At 44.6% G+C, this 19,440-nt stretch overlaps 1 protein-coding gene across 1 annotated transcript in view; it reads left to right on the forward strand.

The window, feature by feature from the left end:
* Positions 1 to 19,440, forward strand: part of MYO1B (myosin IB) — a 180,203-nt gene that overhangs the window by 157,609 nt on the left and 3,154 nt on the right. The window contains 10 exon segments of the mRNA XM_047720633.1: positions 606 to 674; positions 2,367 to 2,453; positions 2,739 to 2,825; positions 4,626 to 4,712; positions 7,834 to 7,908; positions 9,442 to 9,576; positions 11,586 to 11,692; positions 14,259 to 14,391; positions 14,748 to 14,900; positions 16,385 to 16,512. Coding sequence (XP_047576589.1) covers positions 606 to 674; positions 2,367 to 2,453; positions 2,739 to 2,825; positions 4,626 to 4,712; positions 7,834 to 7,908; positions 9,442 to 9,576; positions 11,586 to 11,692; positions 14,259 to 14,391; positions 14,748 to 14,900; positions 16,385 to 16,512 — 1,061 coding nt within the window.

A 19,440-nucleotide genomic window follows, 5' to 3' on the forward strand; every position in this document is an offset into this window, starting at 1 on the left:
AAAGCTGTGAAATTTTGCCCCAGATGCCCACGTGCTGGTGACTATTCCGCATGAAATACGGGAAGAGCTCATGCTTCTAGCAGTGGGATTCCAGGGGCCTTCACTCTCTGGGGCATCAGCCCTAGAAGTACAGAGGGCCTCCAGACACTGAGACTGCCATGCCAGCATTTGACCTGAGGCCTTCCTCCTGGAGGCTGACTGGGTTTGCTGTGCCCCTCCACCTGAGGCAGCCGTGGCTGTATCTGAACCTGGTTGGTGCTCACTCGACTCTCCCAGGAGACGTTCTCTTTCACGTTGCTGACTGGTGTCCGTAGCACGTCCCTGAGTGCAGGAGCGGGGTCAGATTCACATTTCTGTTTTCACAGTTCCATTAAAGTGATGATCACTGAATTACATGTAGCATCCTTACAGCGTTCTCTGGATTAACTGTAATTATTTTGGGTCATTTGATATTTGGATTTCTTTACATATTGGTTCCCAGAAGAAACATGGAGATAAAGGGTTAATTGCACTAAGTGAGCAAGTCCTCTTTCTCAGTCCTTGCAGGTGTGTGTATTACAGATATGTACATAGAGCCGCTAATATCTTTCCCCTTTATCCTACAGCAACAAAAGAGGTATCAACAGATCAAGAGTTCTACCTTGGTAATTCAGTCTTATATCCGCGGTTGGAAGGTAAGTTTAAGAGAAGTGCGCCTTGTTTATTTGGGGTTTTCAGGTTCTTCACAAAGGATGATGTCTTCAAGGTCACCCTGCAGGGGAGAGCTCCTTGTCTCCTGCCTACCCTGTAAACAGTCAGATAGAAAGAATAAATATTATGGGTGACACGGGGGCCCTTGTGACCATGTCTTGGCTGCGTCCTTCCAACCGGCTCTCTTTTCAAGAGCTTTGTTCTCTGAGCAGGAAGTCCTTGAAATAATACTGTACATGATTTCAGTATCCTCTTGCCCCTGTTTGCAAGGGAAGTGTAGCCCAGGAGGATGTCGCTCACACTGTTGCCTCTGCACCTGTGTGTCCTGCCGGACCTCAGCGCCCCCAGCCGCTCCTTCCGTAACTTCCTGGTGACCGTCTTGTGGACTGCCCCATAATGATCAAAACATCTTGAGCCCTGGCCATTCTAATGGGGAGCACAGTGCACCCATCACCTAGTTCCAGGTCCTTCCTGCAAGCTTTGTTCAGAGGTCAGCAAACTGCAGCCCTTGGACCAAATCAGGCCTATGCCTGTTTTTTGTGCAAAGAATGGCTTTTATATTTTTAAAGCATTGTTTAAAACAATAGCAAAAAAGGAACCATCTCATGACTTGTTAAAAATTATATGGGGTACAAATTTCGTATAAATATAAATACAAATATAAATACAAAGTTCATAACAAAGTTTTATTGCTACGAAACATTGCTTATTTATTTACATCTCATGGGTGGCTGCTTTAGCACTGTAACGTCAGAATTGAGTAGTTGTGATAGAGAACATAAAACCTGTGAAGCCAGAAACACTGACCATCTGGCTTTCTACAGAAAGTTTACTGACCCCTGCTGTAGGTCAAAGATATTCCACGGCCTGTCCTGACCACTTTCCTGTTGGGAGATTTCATGGAGTCAGCTGGGTCCAGAGGGCCTGTTCTAAGGTGGTTCCCAGGCCCAGAGCCCCTTCAGAGGGTAGAGCCCTGGGCCAGGACTCCATAGCATCTGCTGACCTTTGTGGAAGCCTGTGGGACACTTTGGTCGTTGTCCCACAGCAAATGCCAAAATACAAATCCAAGCGCACAGAGGAATGAAAGTTCCTCCCACCAGTTCTTCTGTGACCCCATGGGGCCATGCTAGAGACTTGAGACTTTCAGAGTCCACCTCCAAACCACGTTCTCTCCGGCCCCCACAAAGTCCGTTTCTGGCAACTGCTAGGAAGAAGCCATTGGTTTTGGACCAGTGAGATTATTTTAGCAAGATCTTGAACATCTCTTTTGAATAAAAAGCACGAGATAGAGTTGCCGTCTACAGAACAATAATAAAATGATGGATGCATTTTGATGGCTCATTGGAGATCTCAGACCCCGTTCTGAGAGCGGTTCCCTCCATCCGACGCGCGGGCTTCTGCTGCTTGTGCTCACATTTTCTTCCTGTCACCTGTCAAGGCACAGGAGCTGCCATCTGGTTTTGAGCGGGGGCTGTACCGTCGAGCTCGAGGACGTCTTCATTTACCACCTTCACCGCATCCAGGGAGGCCCAATCACGAGTTTCTCCTCTTCCTCTCTTTAAGCTCTAGAGTTTTCACTTGAGAATGGATACGATGACTGGCTCTTGAGGTATTTTTCCCAGTGACTAGGGAATTGCGGTCGTTAACTCTGACTTCCCGGGGGTTCCTCTCCTTAGGCCCGGAAGATCCTGCGGGAGCTGAAGCACCGGAAGCGCTGCGAGGAGGCGGCCACCACCATTGCGGCCTACTGGCACGGCACCCAGGTGGGCCGCATGCCGCCCTGGGAAGGCAGTGGGTCGGGAGGAGCGAGCGGGGCTGCGGACCCTCTCTCGGGGGCCGGAAAAGCTTCACTGGCTTGAGCTACTGAGCACGCCTTCTCCTGTCTGTCTCTGACATTGTGGTGTGGGGTGGCGGCACACGCTTTCGCGTTAACTGCGTGACGGTGACCGATGGTGGCCGGTGTCTTTCTTCCTCCTTCCCCTTTGGGAACCAGCAGTAACCTTTCTTGCCTTAAACTGTTCTGTAACTCCTTTCCAAATGCATCACAGGCGCGAAGGGAACTGAGCCGGCTGAAGGAGGAGGCTAGGAATAAACATGCTATTGCAGTGATTTGGGCTTACTGGCTTGGATCTAAGGTACTTGACTCGCACATCCTGTTCCTCCGTCCCAGAATCCGCCATAGGTCGGATCTCTAGCCTGTCGGGCCAAACGACTCCAGCTAACGGGCTCGCCCTGGTGCATGTCCCAGCGGCCGGATCTAATACACCTGGATGCGGGTGTGTCCGTGGTGCCCGCAAGGGTCCCTAAGCATGTCTAGGCCAGGGAGACTAATGATTTGCTAATGAGGCACTAGTGTAGCTGCTCTTTAAAAAAAAACAAAAACAAAAACAAAAAATCTCTCAAGTAACATGCATGTTTAGTTTTGTTTTTTTCTCGCTCCCCCTTCCCTCCCTCCAACCCCACAACATACAGGGACAGTTTTCCTGAGGTGTTTTTGTTTGGTAGGGGGGTGGGGGAGCATGTTGGGAATATTCAGGCTTGGGCTTCCGTTGGTCTTTCGAAACACGATGATAATAGGACCGCCTTTACTGCATGCCTTCAAACATATTAATCCGTGAATGAAATTGTGGTGTAGACGGCCATTGATGATTATAAGCGAAATATTGTATGTGGAAAGAATGATCACTTGTGATTTAACAGAAAGCTGTGTTCATGCAAAGCTAGCTATAATTGCCCCCAAAGAATCCCAGGAATTTCAGCATCAGCTGTTTGTGTTCAGAAACAAAGGCCTCCTGAAATACCCTCACTAATCCCCAGGCAGAGTCGTGGGCTCTGTGAACATTTCACATACCCCAAGGGACGAGGCTTTGAGATGTTTTTGTTACTTAGAAAATCAAAGGTCATCCTTGCTAAAAATGTGTATTCCAGTTAGAAACATAAATATCAATAGAGTCCTATGTTTTTAAATGTACCTCGTCAGCATTAGAAGCCCATCTTATGAGAAAAATGAGAAAAGTCCGTGTTTGCCTGTATGAAGATTCTAATATGCCCAAAGCACTCACCAGACTTGTTTTTCCCTTGAAAAATCTGTGCAGAACAGACGAGTTCCTTTAGGAAGTGGGGGGAAATGTCCTAGGAGAGGCAGAGGGGTGCTTCGACACTCATCCCTGGGTTTTCCCCGCTTCCTGAGCTCATTTCCCAGTCAGCACTACCGTGTAATGAAAAATCACTGCCTGTTTCATCTTTTACAGTAAAACACCCCAATCTGACTCTCCCCTGAGATTGATTTTTAAACCTAGAAGTCGTTCACTTTTATCATCAGTGTATTTCACTGTTCGGGGCCTCGAGCTCACACTGAATTTCAATCACGACTACTTCGGATTTTCTAACGGGGAAGGATTTGGAGTTTTACTTTTTTGTTTGAACCTCAGAGAAAACAACCCATCTTCCTTCCATTTTACAAACGGTTGTTCGCAAGAGCTGTCCTTTTATACATCCGAATGAATGAACACAGAAATTCATAGCTCCTCAGCCCCGTGTACTGGCAGCAGAGGGAAATTTGCTGAAGGCATGAGCTGCCACTCACAGTTTGAAGGCTTGGATAAGGGAAAGAGAGGGAGGGAAGTGGAAGAAGGAGAGAGAACAGGGAAGGAGGAAGGGGAAAAAAAATGGAAGTAGGGGGGCAGAAGTGAGCTAACCTCGGTACCACCCAGATCGCCGTCCTCTGGAACACAGGCTCCGTGCACTAAAAAATCAAGGGGACTGCACCGGCCTTGTGCTGATTCTTTGGGTTTAAATGATTATGCCCAATTCCTCTATTATTCTGAAATCCTCATTCATAAATTGGCTCTTCTGTTTGGTGGGGTGTCTTTTTCTGGTCATTTGTGCTGTCTGCATTGGGCTATCTCTTTTATTTACCATCTAAAACGTTCTAGGCTCGAAGGGAGTTGAAACGCTTGAAGGAGGAGGCTAGGCGTAAGCATGCAGTCGCTGTCATTTGGGCTTACTGGCTTGGACTGAAGGTACTTCCCCACCCCTTCTTTCTGCCCTCGGTGAACTCGATGGAGCCTTGCACTTACTAACCCTGAGAAAACAGTCGATACGCTTGCTTACGGTCTGCACAGTCTTTTACCATGTCATCTTGCCTAATTGCGTTTCTTTTTGAGAACAAACCTGTGCACTAATATTTGCTGATTTTATTGTGGCTTATGTCCTTAAACAATCGGTTTAAAGTCGTAGTTAGCCCTCTAGCGTATTTTATCTAAGAAGACACTTTGTTATCCAAGTTCTGCTTAATGTTCTCTTTATGAGGATGAAGTTTGTGGGTTTTTTTGTTTGTTTGTTTGTTTTTAATGCACGAGACACAGTTACAGTAGTGGAGCCGAAAGCTGACCCACGGCCTGCAGTGGCCATCTGGGGGATCTCAGGCTCTCTTGGCCCCTGTCCACCTGTTCGGCTCCAGTGACGGCTCCTAGAGCAGAGCTTTCTGCAAAGTGATTGCCATTCTGATTGTTCAGCGTAGAACCCAAAGTATTTTGCATAAAAGTACGGATTTGGACAAATAAGACTGGCAGTGGGTCATTCAGGTTAAAGAGAACTTCAGGTTCGAATGCCATTTAATTAAGGGCAGGGCTCATTTCAGAGAGTGCCTGTAAGCAAATACACCCAATCCCCAGAAAACCCTGAGAGTAGCTCTGAGGCAGTGTAAATAAAGATTGTGTCTTCCTTGTATTCAAGAACTCATTGCCATGGGGCGCCATCCTGGTTGTCTTTGGGGGATAATTAGGCCCCTTTTTGACACTACTCCTCCTTATTATTTTTGCTGTAATAGTGTAAAATTCATCTTCTGCAGATGGAAATGCCATCCAGGAAACCATTGGCTCCAAATCTAAACAGCGTTAGCAGTATCTGTACATTCTGCTTTTGAATAATCTGCATTTTCCCCTAGAAGTTGAGCCTATAAACTCTTCGTAAATTAACCTTTTTGATGATACTGAATACTCATCAAGTAATTTTTAAAGTAATTAAGAAGTAACTTAAACAGGAATGTAAGATGTTCTATTTCAAGAATTGTGAACAAGTTCTAACTACTTTTTTTAAAGGCTCTTATTTCCCGTTTTATTCACTTGTTCTAATTTGCATTCTGATTTTCATAAAAAGAAGGAACAAAACATTGAGTCAGGATTTTTATTCTGTGTAATGATTTCTACCAGCAACACCACACTCATCTTTAGTTTTCTGGGTTTAACTAACTGCACATAGCTTCAGAAATACTTTCATGTTAGGGGTTTCTATTAGCAACCTGTACATCAAATTCAGTGTGTAGGTGAATTGTAGGTTTGAGTTGGAGGTAACTGGGCTTCCTCTAGAGGTAACTCTTTTTTTCCACCAGTTTCCCATAGAACAGAACTATTTTAGTATGTTACCGTTGTTATGAAATAAGATGGTGCTTCTTTCAAGTCCAAGAATGTAATCATTTCGTGCTTTTGTTTTTTAAAGAATGCTGTCGATAGAGTAGTAGTTTTGTTTTTTAAGTGGTTAAGTTCTTGTGGAATTGATACAGCTCAGTGGATCCTTTCAGGCCTGCCAGAGCCCACAAGGGGAACCGACTCCGTATGCCGGCACGGCGTCACCAGGCCTTTCTCTGTATGTAGCCGTGATTCCGGAGAATACTTCAGGAGAAACATTCCTGTGAATATCAACACGCATGTTACAGTGAACTCATTTACACTGACATTCAGCTAAACGTTGTAGGACTTCCACCGTATCTCTGGATGTGTTCACATGGAATCTCACTCTACCTTCTCTGCTTTCCTACGCTATTAAAATTCCTGGAGCCAGTTAATAGCTTTCATTTTTCTTCTCCTTGTCCCTTCTAACTTCGTTAGTCTGACGTGTGAAACGTTCTGAATCTAGCAGCTCCCTGGCTGAAGGGAAACTAGATAACCAGTAACCTGGAGTCAGAACAAAGGAACTGCCCCGAAGTTCCGGGGAGGCCGTGGAGATGGGGGAAGCAGCAGAGGGCAGGCACCACCTGGATGTGGAATGACGGGGCCTCGAGCGGTTTGGAGCAGGCCTGTCTCGTAAAGGCAGCGACAGCTCCTGTGGTCCATGTAGGCCTTGTTATGTAGGGACGGGCTCCCTGGGGCTAGAGCTCAGGAAACTTTGCAGTCTGAATTCCTGTGTCACGTTCTTCATTTAAAAATTAGCATAGAAAACATTTCTCTACAAACTGAATTTGGTTAGTAGGTGGCTAGTTTATAGCCCCTCATGTAGAAATATTTTGAACATGTGCAATTAAACCCAGAAAATGAAAGACAAGAGACAAAGGTGCATAGTGTCCGAATTACTCAAATAGGCTAATGTTTTGCCAAAATCTAATGTTCTCATTTACAGCTAAATATTTATTATTTAGTAATAAATATTTTAAATATTTTCCCCTAGTTTCAAGACTTAACTGTATCACTCATTTATTTGGTAAACACCTCGCCTAGTTATTTTATTTGCTGGACGTTAGTAAGCCAAGTGAACACGACAGTGTAGCAAGGAGCAAATAGGGAAACTTAAACTGTCATATGATGTGCCATATGCTGTGACAGTACTTAGTGGAAACTTGGGCAGGAGCAGAGATTAGAGAAAAATTAATGCAATTAAGTGGAAGATAATGGGTTCATAAGCCGTTTTTCAAATTCTTATTTTTGGGCACATTTAGTTCTCAGTGTGCAGTACCGAAGACAGGACTAAGCAGAGCTTTTGGAAACGGAGTAGAGTTCTTCAGGCATTGTTTTACCTTTTAAGAGCAATCTTCAGTGAAAATGACCTTAGATAATTTTTTTTTTCTGAAATGTAATTTGATTTGTGATGAGTGTGCAGCTTTGTCTGTAGAGCATTTCTTGTCAAATCATCAGGCTCTTTAAAAACTAGTTGAGAGGATTTAAAACATCAAAACATTCTGGTATTATCACTTTGCATCTCTTAATTTCTTTTTCTCTGATTTAAAATCCACTGTCTCAGTGTTTCAGTTATTTGACTATATCCAGAAAATCACGTAGAGATTTTACTCCTTCCACCTGTTTTCATTTTTAGTAGAGGTACGTCGTTGTATGGGCATTAACCTCTGTTTTCCACTGCTTCTTTCTAAAGGTGCGTAGGGAGTACAGGAAATTCTTCAGAGCCAATGCTGGAAAGAAAATTTATGAATTTACGCTTCAGAGAATTGTAAGTTTACACTTTCTATTAGCTAATTAGCATTATTGGATTAATTAGTTAATAGCATCACCTCAGGAATAAGTGACTTGTTTGCTAACAATTAAATCCTCGCTGTGACACTGAGAGATTGTGACTTTTTTATCATTTCCCTCCCAAATTCAGGTAGAATTGTGTCAGAAAGTTATCAGTGGCCTGCATCTGATCAATAAAATAATTAATAAATTGTTCTTCTGTGGCGCCTGAATGGCCCAGTCAGCTAAGCATCTGACTTCAGCTCAGGCCATGGTCTTAAGAGTCATGGGATCAAGACCCCGCATTGGGCTCTCTGCTCAGCGGGGAGTCTGCTTGTCCCTCTCCCTCCTCCTCTGCCATTTTATTTTAATGTTCTTCTTCTTTGACAGAGAGAACATAGTCTGGGGAAGGTGAACCCAAGCAAGTCAGGTGTCTTAGTTCGAGCTGCTTTAATGAAAATACCACAGACTGTGTGACTTAAATAGTAAACACTTATTTCTCACAGTTCTGGAGACTGGGCAGCCCAGGGTCAGAGTGCCAGCACGGTCTGGTTCTGGTGAGGGCCTTTTCCTGGTTTCCTCACTGGAGGAGACAAAGAGAAGCAAGCACTTTCCTGGGTCTGCTTGAAGAGGGCACTAATCCCGGGAGCACCACCCCTTGTGACTTTATAACCTAATTCCCTCTCCGAGGTCCCATTTCCTCTTACTGTCCCATTGGGGGTGAGGATTTCAACATAGGGGTTTGAGGGAAATGCCAACATCTTGTCCTGCTGAGGCGCCGCGAGCTGCTGCAGGGCGGGGGTGGCAAACGAGGCAGTGGGCGGAGGGTGGAGGAGAGCCAGGCTGTGCCACTCAGCCCGGGCGGGTTCCAGCATTCCCCTCTGTCTTCCACACAAGCATATGGAGTGGTGGAGAATGCAGACCCTGGAGCCGGCTTGCTCTGCCACGTACAGATTTTGACGTGAGCGCATGACTTCTGTGAGCCTCCTTTTGTCGTCTGTAAAATGGAGCGATAATAGAAAGCTCGGACAGCGCCTGGCCCATCTCCGGTAGTCTAGAGCAGTGTGCTGCCCAATAGAACTTTCTGCAGTGAAAAAATGTTCTCTGTCCTCGTGGTACCAGAGAGGGGGCTCTAGCCACGTGTGGCTAACGTGAAATGTAACGAACATGACGGATGAACTGGAGTTTTAATTACTTACGATGTAAATATCAGCAGCCACATGTGGCTAGTGGCTACCTCTTAAACATGCAGCTTTCTAGTGTTAGTTGGCGTAAGTATTCATGTTAATGTTAAAGTTAGTATTACGGTTAGCGTTCTTCTTTTCTCCTAGCCACTTAGTGGAGCTTTGATTTTCCCAGCCAAGACAGAGAGTAAAAAAGAGATTTTCCAGAGGAGTTACAACATTTTATCAACTCAAACGTGCTAAATTCCACTACAGACTGGTCTGTTTGATCCCGGTTTATGTAAAACAGTGTCTTTTCAGGCATATTTTACTCATCTAGCATTTTTTTTTTCTCAAACCCACCATAGGTGCAAAAGTACTTCTTGGAGATGAAAAATAAGATGCCTTCCTTATCTCCAATAGACAAGAACTGGCCTCCAAGACCTTACCTATTCTTGGATTCTACTCACAAGGAGCTTAAAAGGATTTTCCACTTGTGGAGGGTAAAAAAAAAACGGCCTTGTTAGGTTCTGTTTGTTTGTTTGTTTGTTTTCCAGAGACTCCTTATCATATTTTGAGTGTTTGAGAAGTGTTAGGTAAAAGCAGAGTTTAAGCTATTCTTCCTCTAGCCTCGAGGAGCTGTACCTGAGGGCTTTGGTACTTTTGCATCATGCACTATACATCGCTTTCCGTGAGAATTCTAGAGCGGGCCAGCGGTTCCCGGGGATGTCTCCTCGCTTCCGTGGCTGGAAGGGAGAGTGCCTGGCTTCATTCCACATTCCTGTTGCTTTCAAGGAGTTCAGGCTTTTGTTTTGTTTTGATTTGTTTCTGTTTTTCATGTTAATCTGAGAGAATACTGCCAGAGGTAGAGACGATAAAGTCTGAACATCTTCGCACAAGGTAGTGAATTCCTGCAGGTTCTAGGCGTTCACTGTCTGAGCTCTGTTGCACACGTACACACGTACATAGGTACATATGAGGATGTGCACACCTGGTGATGGTCTGGAAAGAAGGCTTCAGAGTGCCTCACGACACATTCAAGAAGTTCAGGTTTCGCTCGACCTGAATTAAAGGGAAGCTGAAAATCTATTTGGTAGTGCCTAATATTTTAGCTTCCTTAATTTGATGAAAACATCACATTGTATTTAGGTGTTGCCCAGCGTGAGTACACAGGATATTTGTGTAGATGTTGATTTTACTGTAATAATTCAGTCAGTTCATATATTGAATGCTAAACATGTACGACTATCAGATATGATGTAATCGTTGATTGAAGGGCCGCTATTTAGAAAGTGAATGATTGATGGACATATCTTCCAGTAAGCTCTTTCCTGCTGGCCACTATAGGCCTGTCTCTTACCAGAATGACATAGGCAGAGGGACGTTATCACTATTATTGTACTGTTGGTACACGCTCAACATGTGGAACTAGATTCTCGCTTCTGTCCCCTCATTTAGTGAGTCGTTTTGGTGAGATTCACCAATGTCTCTGTGCTCATCTCCCCTTTTGAGTCTGATGGTGGAACTGTTTTCAGGAATAATGGTGGGGAGCCTGTAATGCCAGGGGTCTGCTCTGCCTCTGCTCCCTGCTCTCTCCCGGCCCCTGAATCTTGCCTATACCTCCCTGGCATTGGGGGTGGGGAATGAGAGTGATGTGTTCATTCCTGAGAGGGTGGGCACCGGCATTGGGGGTGGGGAATGAGAGTGATGTGTTCATTCCTGAGAGGGTGGGCACCAATGCTGATGTTCCGTTATAGGATGATGTCGTTGGTTCTCAACTACATGTGTAACTGAATTTCTTTGAGTTCATTCAAAAAACCTTGCCCTGCCCCTCTAGCCACCCCTGTGTCCCTCCAGTGCCATCTCAGGATCCAGGTGGAGGGGAGATTTCTTGGGTCCCATGTCCACACTGTAGGAAGGTAATAGAGGATTCAGAGAAGGATTTTTCCAGCCAATGGTTGTAGCATATTTGTGAGTCATGACATCAATTTCATGGATTACTGGCCAGGTGTTTAAACTGAAATGCAGTAGAATAGAAAATAATGGGGTACAGGACATGTTGAAAGTCTTGTCTTGGGAAGCTTTTAAATCCGTTGTCCGTGTGTGTGTGTGTATGTAAATGTGTGCAGTGAGTTGTGATGTACAGTGTCGTTCATATTGCAAGTCTGTGAAAGAGTGTGACAGCCTAAGGACTGAAGGATTGGGGGGCGTGGACGTCATGGTGAGAGGACCAGTTCTCCCAGCAGGGCCTGTGCAGCAAGGCCCTTGTGTGTTTTGAAGAAACATCCTGAGTCCCGCAGTACAAACAACAGTTTTTATGACATTTTCCAAGATTGACCTTTTAAAATCCAGAAAGGAAAATGCTCTTGGTTTTTTAAATGGGCATTCGTACACATTTGTGCACATTTAGTCTTGTTTTTGATGCTGTTGAGTGGACTTAGCGTATTTAAGACTGAGTAGAGACTTAATTATATAAGTGATTATCTTTTCCCCCCCTTTTCATTTCTCACAGTGTAAAAAATACAGGGACCAATTCACAGACCAGCAGAAACTTATTTATGAAGAAAAACTAGAAGCCAGTGAACTCTTCAAAGACAAGAAGGCTTTATACCCATCTAGGTATTACGGCTTTTTGCTTTACCCATAAAAGTCAGCATTTTAAAAATTATTCAAATATATTTGTAGGCCGTTTCTAGCAGAGTTTGATTTTAGTAACAGATGAGAGGTTTTTAATTTTATGAATTATTTTATGATCAGTGGGATATGAATATACAGAAACGTATTTGCACCATGGCTCCCGTAGCAAACTTAACTGAAATGAGATTACATTTGTTGGTTTTACTTCGTTGGCGTTAGCCTGAACACTTCACTAAATAATTAGAAGTTGTCCTTGGGGCACCTGGGTGGCTCAGTGGGTTAAGCCTCTGCCTTCGACTCAGGTCATGGTCTCGGGGTCCTGGGATCGAGCCCTGCATCGGGCTCTCTGCTCAGCAGGGAGCCTGCTTCCCCCTCTCTCTCTGCCTGCCTCTCTGCCTGCTTGTGATCTCTCTCTCTGTCAGATAAATAAATACAATCTTAAAAAAAAAAGTCTTTTAAAAAAAAAAGAAGTCCTTTAAAATACAAATTGTGTAGGCTATTAAGATAAATTTACATTGTTAATTCCTTTTAGTTTTCCATCATTTTCAGACCCCGCCTGATCAATTTCTGTTGGCTGTCCTCTGGGACCCCTGTTCCAGTGTCCCGTGAACAAGCTGGGTGGGGCTCGTTTGCACAGTAATGAAGAGTGAACCATCACTTCCTGAGTATTGCCAAAGCCCTGGCCTGAGGTAGTCTTTGCTAAGTCCTTGGGCATGATGGCAGTGGCCTGTGCAGTCAGATCCCTTCCTTTATTGTAAACACCGAGTGCTCAATAAAGAAGGAACTCCTGTTGTGAAGTTTGTACAGTGAAGTTGTTGGTAAAGACTGCTTCCTTGAATATCCGTACATCTCCCAGGTTCATCATTTCTCCTCCAGAATTCCTATCCCTTTTTCATCCGATGTTTCTAAAAAAAGTTAGATTGGACAGTTTCAAGCCAAATCTCTAACAACTTTTAGCTTCTCCCAAAGGATGGCCTAGAGATGAAAATCATTATATGCTAAGTATATTCACATGTATTACAATATGCTGTGTTTATATTCTCCCTGTCTTTATGCACAATGGAAGGCTCTTCCTTTTGAAAGCTGAAGTAAACATTGTTGCCAGGCTCATGTGGTTTAAATATTTTAAATGACCCAACTTGCTGGGTCAGCTGATTTGGCTGCTTGTGATGGTTTCCACTCCCTCTAAGTCGAACATAGTATCTAAATCCAGAGTTGTTCAGCCTGTCTGCTCTGTAAAGCACATTCAGACATGAAAATGGCCTATAGACTCTCTCCAGCAACCAATCCATTTAACTTTCTTGATAGATTTTTAAATTGTAGAGTAATCGTCTTAATTAACATTCCCTGTTGATGACTCTTCAGAAACGGGAAAGAGAAAAATACATCTGTGAAGAAACATTCAAAGGCTCTTAGCACTTTTTATTATTAAAAACATGTTTGAATGTGAACAACAAGAAAAATCTATTAATGTCAAGCCAAGTCCTTTTGGGGTAGTTTTATCCATTTTCAGGGACGGTGGCACGCTCAGCCAGCAGCGGTCGGAGGGGTGGAATAATTTCCCCTCCCACCAGCGCGCGGAGCCGCAGCCCTTACGGCGGGCATCAGCCTTTTACATGCTGGGAGCCCAGAAGCACTGACCACCTACGTGGATTTTTCTTCCCTGACCCTCCACCCACAACACAAGCTTTTCAAGTTGCATCTGCAAATTGCCAGAACTCTGTAGCTCAAGATGAAGCTGCAGTTATTTTTTTAGATGGTTGTTTTCTGGGGGGGGGGGGGGGTGTGGGGGGGCGGGCTGTCTTGGAAGAGGTTTCCCTGAAAGTGTCACCCGCATGCCTTTAGGGAAATGGGCATCTTAGTGCACAGTTGTGCCACTTGCAAGACGGGGTTTGTCTGAAGGAAAAGCGCTCTGGTTCCAAATGCTCACCTTGTCCGTTTAGGGCCGTATCCTTGGAGGAGAGGCCCATTCTTTTTTCAGATACTGCCTGTGTAGGGCCAGACTTACGTGGTAGTATAAGTGCTCTGTAGTGCTCTTGTAAAGTGCTCACTCTGGGTCTGTGCTCCCCCAGACAGCCTCTTGGTTTTCTTATTCTCCGCAAGAAAATGAAGTTTCTCTTTGAAACAGGTGATGATAACGATCTGTGCTCTTTTTTCCATTGCCACATATTGTTAAAGGCACTAAAAGTCCTTTGTGGACAGCTGTTAACTTTCTATTAACAGATGAGAAGGAATTGCCCTTCCCTTCACATGAGACCGTGCATGTGGGTCTTGACTCTCTCTCTTGCGACTCGTTTCTATCTTGATTGTTCCATACGATAAGATTTTTATCAAAGTCCTACCTATAAAATGCCATGATCCCATAAAAAGTATATTTGAAATAGGTTTCAGGTTTCATTTCCAACTTACATATAAGTGACATATAAAATGGATAAAATTAACTTCGATGAAATTACGTGCTTCAGAATCAGCTGTCACGGTGTTACCTTTGTCCAGTAATGCCTTCATCGGGAACCGTTTCTAATGTGAGGGAATTTGTTTCCTGTAGTGTTGGGCAGCCATTCCAGGGAGCTTACCTGGAAATCAACAAGAATCCCAAGTATAAGAAACTCAAGGATGCCATTGAAGAAAAGATTATCATCGCTGAAGTTGTGAACAAAATTAACCGTGCCAATGGGAAGGTAAATTGCTAACCCTGGGAGCCTGTAAGAAGCATTTCTCAGTTGGGGCAGACATCTTCTACTTTCTGATCAGTCTGCTTCGTGTTTGTATTCTCAGCAGAGTTCCTCTAAAGGGAGCTCTTTCCCCTTACCTTTAGGTTTAGGTGGAATTTTGCTTGTTCTCTGAAACTTACATGACTTTGATCTAGTGTTTCTGTTCTTAGCGTGTTCTCAGTTCACCTAGGTTTGTGTGCTGGGAGATACAGAAGCAGACGGGCTCTTCCACAAATAACAAACGCTTTAAACTCATGGACCACTTGGGGTATTTTTGATCATTGGTTTTGGATCCTTATTTGTTTTGTTTTGTTCTGTTTTAGAGCACGTCCCGGATTTTCCTCTTAACAAATAATAACCTCCTTCTTGCTGATCAGAAGTCGGGGCAGATCAAGTCCGAGGTTCCCTTGGTGGATGTGACCAAAGTGTCAATGAGCTCCCAAAACGATGGCTTCTTTGCCGTCCACCTCAAAGAGGTAAAGTTCACCTGTTGATTTGACTGAAAGATCTCTGCATTAGCCCAGTCCCTGAGCCACTGGATTAAAATTTTCCACATCTGAAGAATGTTATTGCGTGAAGTTTGTAATGTATAAACTTCTTAATGATTTGCAGATTTTGTCTATATTCATTCCCATGTAATATCTGAGGCTTGGTTTTTCAGTAATTAAAATTGATTAACTGAAGTTGAATTGATAAAATCACATTTATTAACTTGTTCATCGAGTTCTAATTTCACTGAACAGCTTGGGTTTGCACTCATTGTGACGTGCACTTGTTTGAAAATAGTGCTTGGAAATATCAGGGTGTTTTGTGCTTTCTCCTATTTTTTATCTATATACGAACTCAGTAGATGTTCCTTTGTTCATCTTTAATTTGTGAGTTTTTTATTAAAGATTGCGACCACGATGAAACAACTGCCTAGTAATTTTGACCTCGGGATTTTTTAAACGTTTCTGTGCTTTTTTGGCTTAGCTAGAACCTCCGGATTTGAACGGTGTAGCTAAGAATGCAGGCTTTGGAGTTTGTCTCACTACTTTTACAGTGACCTTGGCTAAGTCATTTAACTTCATGGGCCTACCTCATTCTTCCCTTCTTTAAAATGGAGAGAATAATAGTACAACTGCATAATGTGGTTGTGAGGATTAAATGAGACACTGTGCGCAGTGCCTGTGCTACAGTAAATAGTCCCTGGATAAGCAGGGCCGGCAAATGTGAATCATATTCAGGGACGTGCGTCTAGTTGGTGGCGCCCCTGTCTCGCGGCTTCTACACTTAGGCAAATCCCATAGTCAGTTCAACCTGTTTCCCCGCTTGCGGATCTTAACTTAAAAGGAGCATATCGAGCCCTAAGACAGTGATTCGGAACCTCGGTTACACTTTGTAATGCCGATGCCAGGCCGTCCCCGCCCCCTCCCCTGCAGTCCCACTGCATCAGTGTCTTGGAGTGGGGCACACCCATCCTTTCTGCCAGCTCCCTGGTTTGCCCGGGTGAAGAGCCACTGCCCTCACGTATTTGTTGGGAGTGTTCCTGCTGTTCTTATTTTCTTTTAGCCAAATCACTGAGGAATTCTTACAAGCTCTTTCAGAATGAGTTACAAGTTAGGTCAGTGCTTCTCAAGCCTGAATGTGCAAACAGACACTCCGGGATCCTGTTGTGGTTCCTGTGCGGCAGGCCTGTGGCGGGGCCCGAGGCTCTGCTTTCTAACAAGCTCCCAGGTGATGCTGACGGGGCCTCTGGTCCTCTACCAGCTTTGGGCAGCACAAGGTTAGGTAACCTTTCTGCAAGTGCTCCGGGCAGGTTGGAAGAAATGCCGCTTTGGTGGTTGTGGTGTATTTGGAAGAGTGGACTCCAATAGCTGATGCTTCTGAGAGACTAAACACTTGTTCAGCCCCGCCTGCAAGCGTTACCTCCTGAGCTGTCTCTAATTGTGACAGTCTGCCTCCTGCTTTGTCCTCGCAGGGCTCGGAAGCGGCTAGTAAAGGAGACTTTCTCTTCAGCAGCGATCACCTGATTGAAATGGCCACCAAGCTGTACCGGACAACCCTCAGCCAAACCAAACAGAAGCTCAATATCGAGATTTCGGATGAGTATGTGCTTCCTTGAGTCAATGTGCCGTTTCGCTCTTAGCTTCATTGCTTTTGTTGAGCGCTCCAGTCTCCTCATGCGCACAGCCCCTACCTTCAAGTAGCCAGTGTGTGTCTGGTGTTTGTTCTAGATGGTGGATGGGCAGCGGAGGTGCTGGTCAAGTGCTCGCCTTCTTGTCCCTGACATCCTGGTGGAAGAGACAAATAAGCAAAAATAAGAAATGGGTGACACAACTTTGACCCGTGACAGGGCTTGTGGAGGGAAGCGAGCAAGGTGAGGGCCAGAGGGTCCTCTCTTTGACAGGGAGGTCAGGGAGCCTTGTTTGATGTGGTGACATTTGACTCGAGACTAGAATCAAGGGAGCAAGCCAGGCCATAACCTGGGACGTGCCATCCAGGACAGGGGCAGCAGGTGCAAAGGCCCTGAGTGGGAGCGAAAGTGGTGGAATGAAATAGTAGGAAAAGACTGGAGAGACAGGAGAGACCTGGCCGTGCAGAGCTGAGGAGCTGAGATTTTATTGTGGATGATGGGATGCCATTGCGAGCTTTAAGCAAGGGGGTGGCGTGATCCAATTTGTGATTTTCAAACATTGCTTTGGTTGCGGTGTGGAAAATAGCTCTAGGGAGGCAAGAGTGGAAGCAGAAAAAAGTTTGGAGCTTCTCGGAGCTGTCTAGGATGACGTGGCTTAGGCTAGGGTGTGAGTGGGAGGCAGTGAGAAGTAGTCAGATTCCAAATGTTATTTGGAGGAAACAAGAGGGCTTATTAACAGATTAGATGCTAGATTTGGGGCCTGAGCCCAAATGGTGGTACCATTTACTGCAATAGATGACACGGAGGAAAGAGGAAATATCTGAAATTTCAATATTGATTTCAATATTGCATTTGTGATGCCTTTTTTTCATACTAGAGAAGTAGAGTTATAGAATAAGCTTCCCATGTTGACTATAAATTTGAAATTTTGCTTTTTTCCCCTTCACAGTAGGACTCTAATTATAGGTAGTGATCATTTACATGCAGTTTGGAGGTCCCACACACTTATTAAATTTATTGATCTGATATCACTTGAATGAATTTGAGTTACTACGCTAATTGATACCTGATGGGTTACTTTGCTTCTCAACAGACTGTTTACTACCTGCTTATATACTTAGCGTGGATAGAGTAAGACCTTTACGTAACTGGATTGCTCAAGAATGATTTGGTTTTCTCATTAAGGTTTTACCAGCGTATTCTATTTCACTTCTTTCTAGAAGTCTTTCTAAAGTAAATGCAGACCCATTCTTATCCCTGCGTAAGCCAAACTAAGTCTTCTTGACGCTTGGGGATTCACAAAACCATAGTCCTCTGTTCTCACTGTACATTAAAAACGAGTTCAGGTTGGTGGAAGATGGACCTTTATGTATCCTCTACATTGGAAATTGAAGTCTGGACTAAATAACTTTTCTTGTCATTGGGTCCTTTCTTATTAAACAAAGAATCTTAGGAAAAGATATATAGTGGTCAGTTGGGCTCCAGTCAGTTAAGGTTTTAACCTGTCAGGGCCTGTTGAACTTGAAACTCCCTTTAGCTGAAATGCGTCCGAGCTCGGGAGGCCGGCTGCCGTGTCGGTGGAACTGACGGTTCCCACCGACGCCGGGAAGGTCCTCCGCGTTTCAGGGGCAAGAGCTCCTTGGCACGAGGATGCAGCAGCCTCGCCCCGGCTCGCCGCATTAACGAGGCTGTCTTTGCAGAGAAAGTCGCGTCAACATGCAGGCACAAAGGATTGCTACTGTTCAGCATTTCTCGAGCTGGTGTTCTAAGGACACTGCCTCTGCCTTGAGGAAAGTGCTCGGTGGACGTTTATAATCCTTCCTTACTTCAGCTCTTCCCGGATGCGCCGTCCTGTCATACGTCATGACCCTCCGGAGGGGCTGGGTGGGAGGGAGAGTGCGAGCTATGGCCCTTGTACGTGGTCAACCACAGAGCCCTCCCGCGGGCCTCACGGTGTGTGGCTGAGGCTATGCCTGTGGGAGAGCTCGCTCACGGGTGGCACAGACCCTGCCTTGTCACGGGGTGGGGAGGACAGTGGTATGATGTTCTGAATGTGTCACCTTGCAGTAAACATCCTTGGGTACCAAGCTGACAGGGTAGTCATGTGAAGAAAGCAGAACGTTTAGGAGCGCTGTAAACCGGTCTGTAACAGCTTTCTTTCTCCAGTTCCTAACTGGTGGTTGGTTCATAGAAATGAAGTAGCTGACGGGACCCCACATCCCTGCAACACAGGGAGCTCCCGGGCAGAACGAGGGCCCGGGGAGCCTGATTCATAACCTCTACAGGCTCTTAAGCAGGGATTGTAGACCTCCTGGGAGACCCTTTTAAATTTGAACAAAATTTGACAAAGTCAAGGGCAGGGGTGCCCGTGATGTATTTTTTTCACCTTAAATGGCTTTAATCTATTTCGCTGCTGGCTCTACAGTTTAGTATTGTCAATGGAGCGCGGTTCAGTGACTGAACCTTCCTCAGCAAGGGTCTCAGAAGTAGGAAGTAATTATTTTAATAAACCCAGTCTCCACAGTCGTTCTGGAGAAGCTGGATATCGATTTCCAGGAGGAGAGTCACAGTTCTGTTTACTCCTTAGGGCGGTTTTAAGCTGCTTTGCAATTCCCAATCCTTCAACTCCCAGACTTTTCAGTCTGTAAGTACATTGCATTTTAAGGACATTAAATAAAATGTGTAATATTTCTAAAAAATTTCTGAAAATGAAGTCTTGAACGTGTTGGAAAAAAACAAAATGAATTTGTTCTGTTAAATATTTTAAACATATGTATGTATATGTGCATGCGTACACACACGATATATCATTTCAATGTAGACAGTTGTTTTGTGAACATTTCAAATCAAACAAATCATCTAATTCTTTCTGCTGTGAAGTTCTGACTGGCATTGATGCA

The sequence above is a fragment of the Lutra lutra genome, chromosome 3 (assembly GCF_902655055.1).
Source record: "Lutra lutra chromosome 3, mLutLut1.2, whole genome shotgun sequence".
Taxonomy (NCBI): domain Eukaryota; kingdom Metazoa; phylum Chordata; class Mammalia; order Carnivora; family Mustelidae; genus Lutra; species Lutra lutra.